This window comes from Musca vetustissima, unplaced genomic scaffold, assembly GCF_032173495.1.
Source record: "Musca vetustissima isolate MV318-11 ecotype Yass unplaced genomic scaffold, APGP_CSIRO_Mvet_v1 utg34185, whole genome shotgun sequence".
In the NCBI taxonomy this organism is placed as follows: domain Eukaryota; kingdom Metazoa; phylum Arthropoda; class Insecta; order Diptera; family Muscidae; genus Musca; species Musca vetustissima.
This window is the reverse complement of record NW_026884228.1, coordinates 92787-105723: the sequence shown is the minus strand read 5'-3', so window position 1 is coordinate 105723 and position 12937 is coordinate 92787. Positions and strand designations below refer to the sequence as shown.

The window sequence follows — 12937 nt, the reverse complement described above, 5'->3', positions numbered from 1 at the left end:
AAATAGTGTAATATAATTTACAGGGAAATACAGAGAGTGCCATATCAATACATAGACCCATAGCTTAGGGTGCTTTTCACCCTACTCTGTTAAAAGCAGATACTTTCAATTCTCAAATCGTTTTAAGGGGTTTAGTTCCTTTCCCCTTATATTTATTTGCAACTGTTTCCAATACCCTTCAGTTTTTTATACCCTCCACCATAGTATGGAGGGTATATTAATTTTGTCATTCCGTTTGTAACTCATCGAAATATGCATTTCCGACCCTATAAAGTATATATATTCTTGATTAGGGTAAAATTCTAAGACGATCTAGCCATGTCCGCCCGTCTGTTGTAATCACGCTATCTTCTGAAGGAATTGAGATAGGGTGCTGCAGGCAGGTCAAGTTCGAAGATGGGATATATCGGTCCACGTCTAGGCATATCTCCCATATAAGGGTACCCGCCAAATTTCGGTATTTTGGGGTTCTTGAGCGCGTTTTTCAGCCGAATTCAATACATTGGGTTCTTATTGGATACTAAATGTCTCCACAAAAAATTATAAGTATAGGTCCATATTTTCTGGTAGCCCCCATATAACGATACTTCCTAATTTTCATTATTTTGGGGGTTTTGGTCGTATTTTGCCGCCGAATTAGCTATAATTTAGTATTTTGAGCTCTTAATAGGTACCAAATCTCTCCAAAAAAATTATGAATATATGTCCATTTTTTCCGAACGCACCCATATATGGATACCACCAGTTTTCAGTATTTTGGGGTTCTTGAGCGCAGTTTTGAACCGAATTTGCTGCAATTTGGTATTTTGTAGTCGTATATGGTAACAAATCTCTCTACCAAAAATTATTAATATTCGCCCCCTTTTTGGGGTAGTCCCCATATAACCCCCTTTTTAAACCCTTCACCACACTGTGGTACAGGGTATTATGTCATTGTGCATATGTTTGTAACAGGCAAAACGAAACGCGATAGACACATGGTTCCTTTTGAGAATATGCATAGAATCACTTTTTAAGTCGATTTATGCATGTCCGTCCGTCTGTCTGTCTGTGCATGTTAAATTGTAAACAAAGTACAGGTCGCATTTATGATCCGAATTGGATGAAATTTTGTATATTTCACTTATTCGGCCCAAGGACGAACCCTATTGAAATTGGGAAAAATCAGTTCAGATTTGGATATAGCTCCCATATATATTTAAGCGATTTGATGTAAACGGTCCCTATATATCTTTCGATTTGCACGAAATTTGGTACAGCCTAATCAGTTAGGTCTAGAATTATGTCTGCCAAGTTTCGTGAAAATCGCTTCAGATTTAGATATAGCTCCCATATATAGTTTCGTCCGATTTCATCTAAATGGTGCACCAATGTCCCTATATATCCTTCGATTTGCACGAAATTTGGCATAACGTACTAAATTGAGCCTAGAGTGATGTCTGCCAAGTTTTGAGAAAATCTGTTCAGATTTAGATATACCTCCCATATATAGTTTCGTCCGATTTCATGTAAATTATGCCCCAAAGTCCCAATATATCTTTCGATTTGCACGAAATTCGGCATAACGTACTGAATTAAGCCTAGAGTGATGTCTGCCAAGTTTCGAGAAAATCGGTCCAGTTGTAGATATAGCTCCCATATATAGTTTCGTCCGATTTTATGTAAATGGCGCACCAAAGTCGCTATATATCTTTCGATTTGCACGAAATTTGGCATAACGTACTGAGTTGAGCGTAGAGTGATGTCTGCCTTGTTTCGTGAAAATCGGTCAAGATTTAGATATAGCTCCCATATATAGTTTCGTCCGATTTCATATAAATGGTGCACCAAAGTGCTTATATATCCTTCGATTTGCACCAAATTTGGCATAACGTACTGAAATGAGCCTAGAGAGATGTCTGCCAAGTTTCGAGAAAATCGGTTCAGATTTTTATATAGCTCCCATATATAGTTTCGTCCGATTTCATGTAAATGGTGCTCCAAAATCGCTATATATCTTTCGATTTGCACGAAATTTGGCATAACGTACTGAATTGAGCCTAGAGTGATGTCTGTCTTGTTCCGTGAAAATCGATTCAGATTTAGATATAGTTCCCTTATATTATAGATTGATTTTAAGTAATTGACGCACCAAGGAACCAATAGGATGATAGGAACAAAACGTTCTGAAATTACTATAACCTAACCTGTGACATGTTTGTTTGAAATCGCTTAATATTTGGATATAGCTTCCATATATTTTTCGCCCGATTTCAAGTAAATTGGGCATCAAACTCCTCATGTTAGTCAGATTGACATCAAATTTTGCACAACTTACAAAATTGAGTATATAATTACGTAGCTGCGTTTTCTAGATGTACAGACATGGCCCAACGGATGACCTATTTATATTTGTTTGAAGTCGATTTACATACTTTATGGATAGATCTAGGTAGATTCACATTTATATAAATATCACATATTTTATTTCATTCACTTTCATGTTAATTGTCCTGTATAATATACCCATAGTGGTGAAGGGTATCATATAGTCGGCCCCGTCCGACTTTACTACTTTCCTTACTGGTTTATATTAAAATAGTTATCTGATTTGTTCCGCGTTTTTAATTTGGTTCTAAGACTCTATTGTAATCATTTCACCTGCGGATGATAGCGAGATACAAAATTAGAACGTAAGGTTCGATAATCAACTATAGCCGCCTTTAGACCTAGCCCCTATGTGGAGTTTTCAGAATGAGTGGACCGATATTCCTCATCTTCGAATTTGAATTATCAATTAAAAAATTCTGAAATTTGTATTATGGTTTACATTATGGTTTACATTATCCGTTTTTAGACATGTCGGTATAGGTCCACTTTTTGGTACGTTCCCTATATATTCATTTCTAGTACCTGTCAGTATATCTATGGTGGAGGGTATCCAAAGTTCGGCCCGGCCGAACTTAACGCTTTCTCACTTGTTCAATATTAACTATTATCAGCAATTCAATAATATTATCTAGAAAAATAAAAAAAGGAATAATATAGAAATCTATATTTTTTGTGGTAGGAACTTAGATGCGCTCTATAAGTGAATTTGCCATTTTGTTGCTCGACTGATTATTTAGGAATTTAAAAACACTCAAATAACAATAATTTCTTGTCTTACGATAATATTACCAATAACTTTATAAAAAATGGGAATTATAATACAAAATAATGTTAACTAAAATTTTACAAGGATCATCTATCTGTTCATAGCTTATTTAAACAAAAAAAAAAAAAATATTTTACATATTTACACACACTCACGGCTACTCTCAACCATCCACCATCAACACCACCACACATTTCACAAAATATCGAACTCCTCCTCCTCCCCTATTGCCAGTGCTTGCTCTCTGTTGCCACACCTGTTGCCGCCTGATCCTCCACCGGATTCTCGTAACACTATAGCACAGCCGAGCCGCACCAAAGCACCTGACCTCAATATGGCCGCCAAACACTACCGTTATCACCAGGATTATGATGACCACGATGGGCAGCCAATGCTGTCAACTGGCGATTAGTATTGCCATCTTCGATGTTTCGCACCGAGGCGCCACAATTGCCAATCAAAGTCAAATCACCGGGATGTGTTACGCCACCGCCGGACATAATATTATGCTGCTGTCGCACACCCACATTGCTAATGTGATCCATGACACTTTGCAACTCGCCATGAACGGTGGAGTTGGGCGATGTGTGTGAGGGTAAGGAATGCGAATGGAAACCATGTGATTGATTTGCAGCGGTATATAATTGAGAATACAGGAGACTGGCTGGCAGAACGGGATAGAGAGAACCATTACAACCAGCACCGGCAGTACCACCATGCCCACCTCCCACACCCACACCCGATCCGGCTGAACCACCATAACCAGCCGGATTTTGACTTTGATTAACCAAATTGGTAAAATTGGGATTTGAACCGACCAATGAGTTATTGGCCGAGCCATTGGAATTGCTGTTTGCACCACCATTGGCGGTGGCATTACCATTTGCTCCACCCAAGTTGGGTGTATTCGTGGAGAGTAGATCTTCCTGTACCGGTGATTCGGCTTGCGATGAGTCGCTGAGACTACGTGGCCCATTTTGACTGGAGTGTACATTGTAATCGTTGTTTGTGTTATGATAACGTGGTACCAAAATGGAGTTGGCACCCGCTCCAGCTGCTCCATTTACCGTAGATGAGATGGCTGTTTGTCCCGTTGATCCCAGGAGACTGTGATGGGTCATTTGCCCCGTGGTCGAACCCACCAAACTGCTGAGATGTTGATCCAAATCGGATGCTGTTGAATCGGGGAGCACTGAAAATATAAAAAAAAATTAAATTATTTTGGTTCAGGGCGAAAAAATCCGAATCGAATCACAGGGGATTCTGACTTAACAGAGCTAAATCAATTATTTGGGTTGAAGGGCCCACACATTTTTTTCTTAAATTGTAATTTTTATTTTTTACCTATTAGAAGTATCTAAATAAATAATTTTAGTTCAGTTCAATACAATTCCAAATCGAATCACAGGGGATTCTGACTTAACAGAGCTAAAACAAGTATTTGGGTCAAGGGACCAGATGTTTTTGTTTTCAAATATTATTACTTACTGGGCACACAATCCCTATTAGAAGCACCGCTAAAATCTTGATTATTTGCCTGCTCATTCGATGAACACGAGAAACCCAATGCTGGATTATTGAACTGCGCCGATGTTGGTGTAGTGCACGATGACAATCCGCTACTGGCCAAATATGGTGAATATGCCGTGGCCGATCCATAGCCCCAATGTGTATTACTGGCACCTGAAAAATAAAAAAAATAAATTATCATAAATATAAAATAACCTTGAAACCCGATTTTGAAAAATGTAAAAATATTAACGAAAAATATATTAAGAAACCAGTAAGGAAAGTAATAAAGTCGGACGGGGCCGACTATATGATACCCTTCACCACTTTGGGTATATTCAACAGATGAATCCTAACAGACGTCGCATTTTTAAAGGTCCAGTAAAATTAAATTGGATCCATAAACATGTCATTCTGTAACCGATATTAATTTTTTCATTTCATAAATCGGACGAAAATGTATATGGGAGCTATATCGAAATATGAACCGATTTTCCCGAAACTTAACACACATCATTCTAGACCTAATTCAGTACGTTGTGCCAAATTTCGTGCAAATCGAGAGATATATAGGGACTTTGGTGAACCATTTACATTAAATCGGAAGAAAATATATATGGGAGCTATATTTAAATCTAAACCGATTTTCACGAAACTTAGCACACATCATTCTGGACCTAATTCAGTACTCCATGCCAAATTTCGTACAAATCGAGAGATATATAGGGACTTTGGTGCACCATTTACCTTAAATCGGACGAAAATATATATGGGAGCTATATCAAAATCTGAACCGATTTTCAGGAAATTTAACACATAGCATTCTATATCTAATTTAGTACACTATGCCAAATTTCGTGAAAATCGAAAGATAAAGAGGGACTTTGGTACATCATATACATATTCGACGGACCCAGAAAAAAAAAAAAAAATTTAGCGGTTGGCAATGTTAATCATTTAATTTGTTCCAAATAGATTTGTTTACATCAATTTTTGAATATATCTCTCAAATGGCCGCCTCTGGCGTTGATGACGTATTGTGCCCTTTTTGTTGCATTTTCCATAGTTTTTGCCAACATTTCGGCCGGAATAGCGGCTATTTCTTCACGAATGTTGTCCTTGAGCTCTTCTACGGTTCTTGACTTCAAATATCCCCACAAGAAGAAGTCAGGCGGCGTCAAATCGGGCGAACGCGGTGGCCAGTCCAAATCACCACTTTTCGACATCAAACGGCCCGGAAACAAATCGATTGTTATGCGACTTGTGTGCGGTGGAGCGCCGTCTTGTTGAAACCAGAACTGCCTCATACGCTTTCGACGAATAATTGGCATCACAAAATTGGTCATCATGTCGCGATAACGCTCCTGATTGATGGTAACAGCATGGCCATTTTCATTTTGGAAGAAAAACGGCCCAATGACCGTTTTCGCACTAACGCCGCACCAAACTGTGACATTTTCATCATGAAGAGGCACTTCTTGAATCTCCTGAGGATTTTCAGTGGCGTAAAAACGGCAATTTTGCTTATTTACGGTCCCATTCAATGTGAAATGGGCCTCATCGGACATGATAATTTTGTTCCAAAATTGCTCGTCATCTTCGGTCATTTCGATGACTCTTTGGGCCCATTCCAATCGACGAGGCTTGTCCGCAGGCATTTTTGGGATGTTCTTGGGGACCTCTCAACACTGGCTCGTACGGCAGCGATATTCTTGGCCGATCGCCTTGGTCGACTTTTATATGACCTCTTCGGATTACAAAGAGCTTAATGGTGTTCTTAGAAGGCGCACTTCTCACATTTTTAACATTTGTTCACATTTGCTTTAAAAGCTATTTCAACTATTTCAGAGCACTCGTGTGGCGTGTATTGGTTCATGGTAAAAATCTGCTTGGACTGACGCTTCAAACGCGGTATGTCATTAAGCGATGTTACATCTCTGTCAAAAGTTATAGCGTTGCCAGATGGTCCGTCGAATATGGGCAACCCTGTACATTAAATCGGACGAAAATATATATATGGGAGCTATATGTAAATCTGAACCGATTTTCACCAATTTCGATGGGTTTGGTCCTTGGGTCAAATAAATGAGTTGAGCCAAATTTCATCCAAATCGGATTATAAATGCGACATGCACAAATCGATTTAGAAAGTGATTCTATACATATTCTCAAAAGGAAAGGAACAAAAGGGTCCATCTCGATTTACGCCTTAGCTCACCTTAAAAAATATTTAAAAAAAAAACACCTCCACCTATTTAAAAACTCTTTCAACAATTATCCCCGATCCCAAATCCAAAAATCTGCAGTATATATTTTTGCATAATATTTTATTAGGCAAGCCAAGAGCTGCATGGTAAACTTTTAAATAAACAAATGATTTTTACGCTGTTTAAACAGCAAATCTAGCAACTAGGAAATTCTTTCCCCCACCCAGATTCCTACGAACAAATATGAACGGTGCCGGTCCCCATGAACAACAGACCAATTAGTTGTCGAACCAAATGCGATGTTTTTCTACAACATTTTGCAAAAAGGATAAAATTTGCCTAGAACACAATGCAGTCATCATAGTCATGGGCCAGAACAACATTTAAGCCATGTTTATTTTGCACAGATCACCAACAAAAATGCGTAGGAAAACAAATTTATTTTTTTCTGTTTGCTGGCCATACTTTGTAATGTTGATGATAATGGTAAGCTGTTTTGGGCAATGATTTTGTTTGCGACGAAGAAAGGGCAGCAGCCATAAGGCCTCTGTTGTTGTTATTGTTTTGTGTGTGTATGTGCGTGTGTTAGTGTTTGTCATGGTCCTTTCTGCATCCAATCAGTAGCCAAAAACCCGCATAATGGTTGTCATTCATTTACACTAAAATTACACAAAAATACAAATAAGCAGCCAAATGCACACACACACATGCATACACATGTATGTACGTAAGTACATACATACATCCATGCATTTACCATGTCCACCATATTGGCATAATTAGCAGCCCACATTTATTTTATTGACGACCAACGAACGGTCGGTCCAACATTATAAATACAACAATCAAAACACATACACGCACACACCAACACATATACATGCTAGGTATTTGTAAGTGTTTGTTATGGTTTCTATATTAGACGGGTTAGGGGTCACCGTCATTCATTTTAACGTTTCTAACTTTGTTATTGACTTTATGCAAATAATTCGTTCGCATAGGCCACCCCGACCTCCACCTCCTGCACATCGTCAAAATTTATTGGTAATTTGGTGGCGGTGTTGTTGTTGCAAAATATGCATTTAATAAATTAGATGGCGGCACGTTCATATAATTTTATTTTTATATGTTTATGATGCTAGCGTTACGAAGTTATTCATCCATTATGCGGACCATACTTATTATGTCGGTTGCTAACGATGGATGAATGGGTGGCTATTTTATTCAGGTTTAAAGTTTATAATTTTTGTAATTATTTTGAATTAGCAGAAATATGGAATATTGAATTTATGCAGACAAATTTTCAAATGATTTCCAATTCAAAGTGCTGAAAAGGCATCACAATAAATCTTGCTGTGTGAGCTGGGAGGGATATATGGATCGTTGTTCGATCGAAAGGGTGACATAGTTTTTGATACAAGTTTCTTTCTAAAATCACAAAATCTCAATTCTACAAACTTTCATAGAAATTAATAGCGATTTTATATTTCTATTCACGAAAAAGTGCAGGTATGTCACTTCGATTCGAATGTATTTCTTTGTAAGCAACTTTGTAACTTCTTGTGATTGCCAATCTTAAAGAAAAATCGTGGATTACAAAAAGTTATATCATTCTTGTGATTGCTCTAGAAAATTCAGAACCTCTGATAAAATTATGCTGAATTTACCTGTAGGGTTCTGTTATGGTAGCTACCCCTTAAAATTCAATTTAATGGGGGTAACGTGATTTGCGTAAAACTTTACATAACTATTTTCGAGTGCTTTAATGACATTGCTTTTAGATCCACACATTTCGTAGCCTCTACATTATAATTTTTAATCGAAGTACAGGTTGTGTTATGAACCAGCCTCTCGAAATCACTTGTAATACCACTAAGTTAACGATGTCGCGTGGCCCTGATGATACACGTCATTGGACGTTTCACATTACTTTTGTCCTCTACCAACGGAAGGGCAAATATTGATCACAAATATCGGACCAAGCCATTCGGCCAAATTTTGATTTGACATAACCAAGGTAAAAGACAAAAGGATGTAGAATAGGATGACAAACTCTAAAAACTACAAATTGAGACCAAATGTCACGTTGGTTATTCCGGAGCCTCCGGTTATTCAAAAGGCCAATTCTGTCCATGAAAAAATTATTGACAAAAATAAGGTCTGTAGTTGTCCTTGAAAAAAAACATGGCCTAAAGCTGTCCTCAAAAAATCCTTGAAAAATATTATGAACCAGTAAGGAAAGTAGTAAAGTCGGACGGGGCAGACTATATTATACCCTTCATCACTATGGGTATATTAACTGAAGGGTCATTAACATGAAATTAGATGAACTAAAATATGTGACCTAATTTTGTGTCAATCGGCTTCACTTTGAGTCTTTGGTTCACCATTTATTTAAAATCGGAAGAAAATATATATGGGAGCTATATTTAAATCTTACGTTGTGCAAAATTGTGTGGCAATCGGCCTAACATTGGTTTATAAAATCGGAAACTTTACACACATCATTCTAGACTCAATTCAGTATGCTATGCCAAATTTCGTGAAAATCGGACGATTTAAAGGGACTTTGGTGCACCATTTACTTTAAATCGGACGAAAATATGTATGGGAGCTATATCTAAATATCGACCGATTTTCAAGAAACTTTGCACACATCATTCTAGACTCAATTCAGTACCCTATTCCAAAATGCGTGCAAATCGAATGATATATAGGGAAATTGGCGCACTATTTACATAAAATCGAACGAAAATATATACGGGAGCTATATCTAAATCTGAACCGATTTTCACGAAACTTTGCACACATCATTCTAGATTCAATTGAGTACGTTATGCCGAATTTCGTGCAAATCAGAAGATTTATAGGTACTTTGGTACACATTTACATTAAATCGGCCGAAAATATATAGAAGAGCTATATCTCAATCTGAACCGATTTTCACGAAATTTAACACACATCATTCTAGACTAAATTCAGTACGATATGCCGAATTTCGTGCAAATCGAAAGATACATAGGGGATTTGGTGCACTATTTACATAAAATCTGGCAAAACTATATATGGGAGCTATATCTAAATCTGAACCGATTTTTTGAAACTTACCACATATCATTCTGGACCTAATTTAGTACCCTATGCCAAATTTCATGCAAATCGAAAGATATGTAGGGACTTTAGTGCCCCATTTACCTTAAATCGGACGAAATTTTATATAGGAGCTATATCTAAATCTGAATTGATCTTCTCGAATCTTGACATACATCATTCTAGACTCAATTCAGTATGCTATGCCAAATTTTGTGCAAATCGAATGATATATGGGGGCTTTGGTGCACCATTTACATAAAATCGTTAAAAACTATATATGGAAGCTATATCTAAATCTGAACCAATTTTCACGAAACTTAGCACACATGATTCTGGACATAATTCAGAACTCTATGCCGAATTTCATGCAAATTGAAAGATATATAGGGACTTTGGAGTCCCATTTACCTTAAACCGGACGGAACTATATACGGGAGCTATATCTAAATCTGAACCGATGTTCTTCAATTTCAATAGGGTTTGTTCTTGGGCCAAATATGTGACTTGTGCCAAATTTCATCCAAATCGGATCATAAATGCAACCTGTACTTTGTTTACAATTTAATATCTACAGACGGACGGACGTACGGACATGCATAAATCGACTCATAAAGTGATATTATGCATATTCTCAAAAGAAACCATGTGTCTATCTGGTTTCCTGTGGCTGTTACAAGCATATGCACAAAGACATAATACCCTATAACAGGGTATAGAAATTCAGGTCTACAGTTGTTCTTGAAAAAGTATTATTAAAACCAGTGAGTGGGACGGGGCCGACCATATGGAAAATATTTCGTGATATTTGCACTCTCTTGACCAATTAGAGATCAACAGCACCTCTTCCTTACACTGACATATTTTCCGAATATTCACAATGTTCATTACAGGCCTGCTAATTACCTATCGAGATTCCCTTCACCGTGGATTGTGTTGCGATGTTCGGCTTGTTGACTATAGATCGACTCCAAAAAAAATTAAGTTTTCGGTCCCCTTCATCCCAAATTTTTTATGTGAACATTACCGAAAATAATAGGCGTTGTCCTTGACTGTTACCTCTTGGAAAATTTTTAAGCGATGAGCGCTTTATTTCTGCCCTTCACCATGGGTTGTGTTGTGATGTTCGACTTTCAATTGTGGACTATAGATCAACTCGAAAAAAACACAAAAAAAAGGTTTTCGGTCCACTTCATCTCAAAATTGTAATCTGACCATCATCGAAAATAATAGGCGTTGTCCTTGGCGCTATATTTCCGTCCTCTAGTGTGGTAATGCGTTACTAAATAATATCTGAATATGTAAGCACCTGTAAATATTTAAGTGTAACTCCCACATCCGAGGGAGTTACACTTCTTGGCCTTATGCCCTTCACGTGTAAATATATACGCTATAGAATACAAATTTTGTCATTTTGCACACAAAAGTCAGGATCCATTTGACCCGCTAAATATTGACCGATCTTTATCAAAAACGTCATGCTTATTCTTTGGTCCGATCTCCTTCTACATGTAATAATTCCCGATGTTTGGGCCATAACTGGAGCGACCAGAAAATCAGACAAAAATAAGGTTTTTAGTCCATTTCATCCCCTAAATATCAACCGATCTTTACCAAAACAAAAGGGATCTTCATTGGCCAGAACCCATCCTAGTGAAGATTAGTCCATAGCTGTGGCCAGTATCGTGTTTACAAAATTATAATGGACAGACGGACGGACAGACACACATGTCTAGATCGACTTAGCTAGTCGAGATATGACGATCGGTACACATAAAGGTGGGTCTAAGACCAATATTTCGCGGCGTAACAAACTCTTGGGGCTTTAATACTCTGACAACATCGCTGTTTAGGGTATAAATATTCTTTAAAAATTCAGCTGTTTTTTTAAATACAGGTTAACAGTAGTCCTTGAAAAAAAATCCAGACCTAAAGAGTTCATGAAAAAATATTCTTTAAAAAATCAGTTCTAAAGTTGCTCTTAAAGAAATCCAGGCCTATTGCTGTCAGTGACAAAAAATTATTTAAAAAAATTATAAAAATAATTTTCTTTAAAAAATATCCCGTCATCCTAACGAGGTGTATTGAGTGTGATATTTGGTTCAGAATACTTATTTTTGAATATATATCATTACAAAAACACTGTATTCTACCTGGTGCATTTCCGACACGAATCTACATATATAAATATATTACATGCACAACAAATACTGTTGTTGCTGTTTCCGTTCATCGGCTGAATAAATATACAAATAGTCTGTACATTTTTATATATTTCCTAACATAATCATCAGCAGCAGCATAACAAACACGGCGGTCAGAGGACAGAAGCACAACACATACATACCCACATACAAAATGTATGTTATACAGGCACTGGCTGTCATCAGCATCATCATCAGACCAACAAGGAGGATTCAAGTTCATACAAAAATATGTACACATCCATAATAAATGAACGAATATTTCGAATATTTTTTTGCCTCGTTTTTATTTTACATACAAACTATGTAAGCAAGCATGCAACTCACACACACAGCCTCGCACATATATACAAATTAGGCTTAATTAATAGACCATTCGGAAATTATTAATTAGTTTTTATAGGCGCGTGGTACCAGTTTAAATGGTGAATATTGATTTTGTGGTGGCTTTATTAATGCTATTGGCTTAAACATTTTTCCTACCTCCTTTAAATTTGTGGCTTTGTGGATGTTACCAAACAAAAAGTGATGCCTAGACTTGTTTGTATATATTTGTGTGTGGGTAAGTGTGTGTGTGTACATTGTAAGGGGCTGGCTGGTGTGGAGACCAAATATTAGGAAAGGGTTTTTTGTTTATAATGTTTACTTTTTCCATGAATCGTTGTTGTATGCCATAGATTGTTAAATATTTGAATTTGTTGTTGTTGCTGTAAATGTCACATAGTATGTTGTAAATAAAATGGGTTTAATATGGTGTACCCTATGAAACTACAGATTGTAAGTTTTTTTCC

General features: G+C 37.1%; 1 protein-coding gene across 2 annotated transcripts in view; it reads right to left on the bottom strand.

The window, feature by feature from the left end:
• Positions 1 to 3408: 3408 nt before the first annotated feature.
• LOC133331234 (runt-related transcription factor 3) overlaps positions 3409 to 12937 on the bottom strand; it is a 42629-nt gene continuing 33100 nt past the window's right edge. For both annotated transcript variants that reach the window (XM_061539637.1, XM_061539636.1), the window contains exons 4-5: positions 4625 to 4819; positions 3409 to 4328 (exon numbers count right to left, since the gene is read on the bottom strand). In XM_061539637.1, the coding sequence (XP_061395621.1) occupies positions 3466 to 4328; positions 4625 to 4819 (1058 nt within the window). In that variant the 3' untranslated portion in view covers positions 3409 to 3465. The remainder of the gene's footprint in view (positions 4329 to 4624; positions 4820 to 12937) is intronic.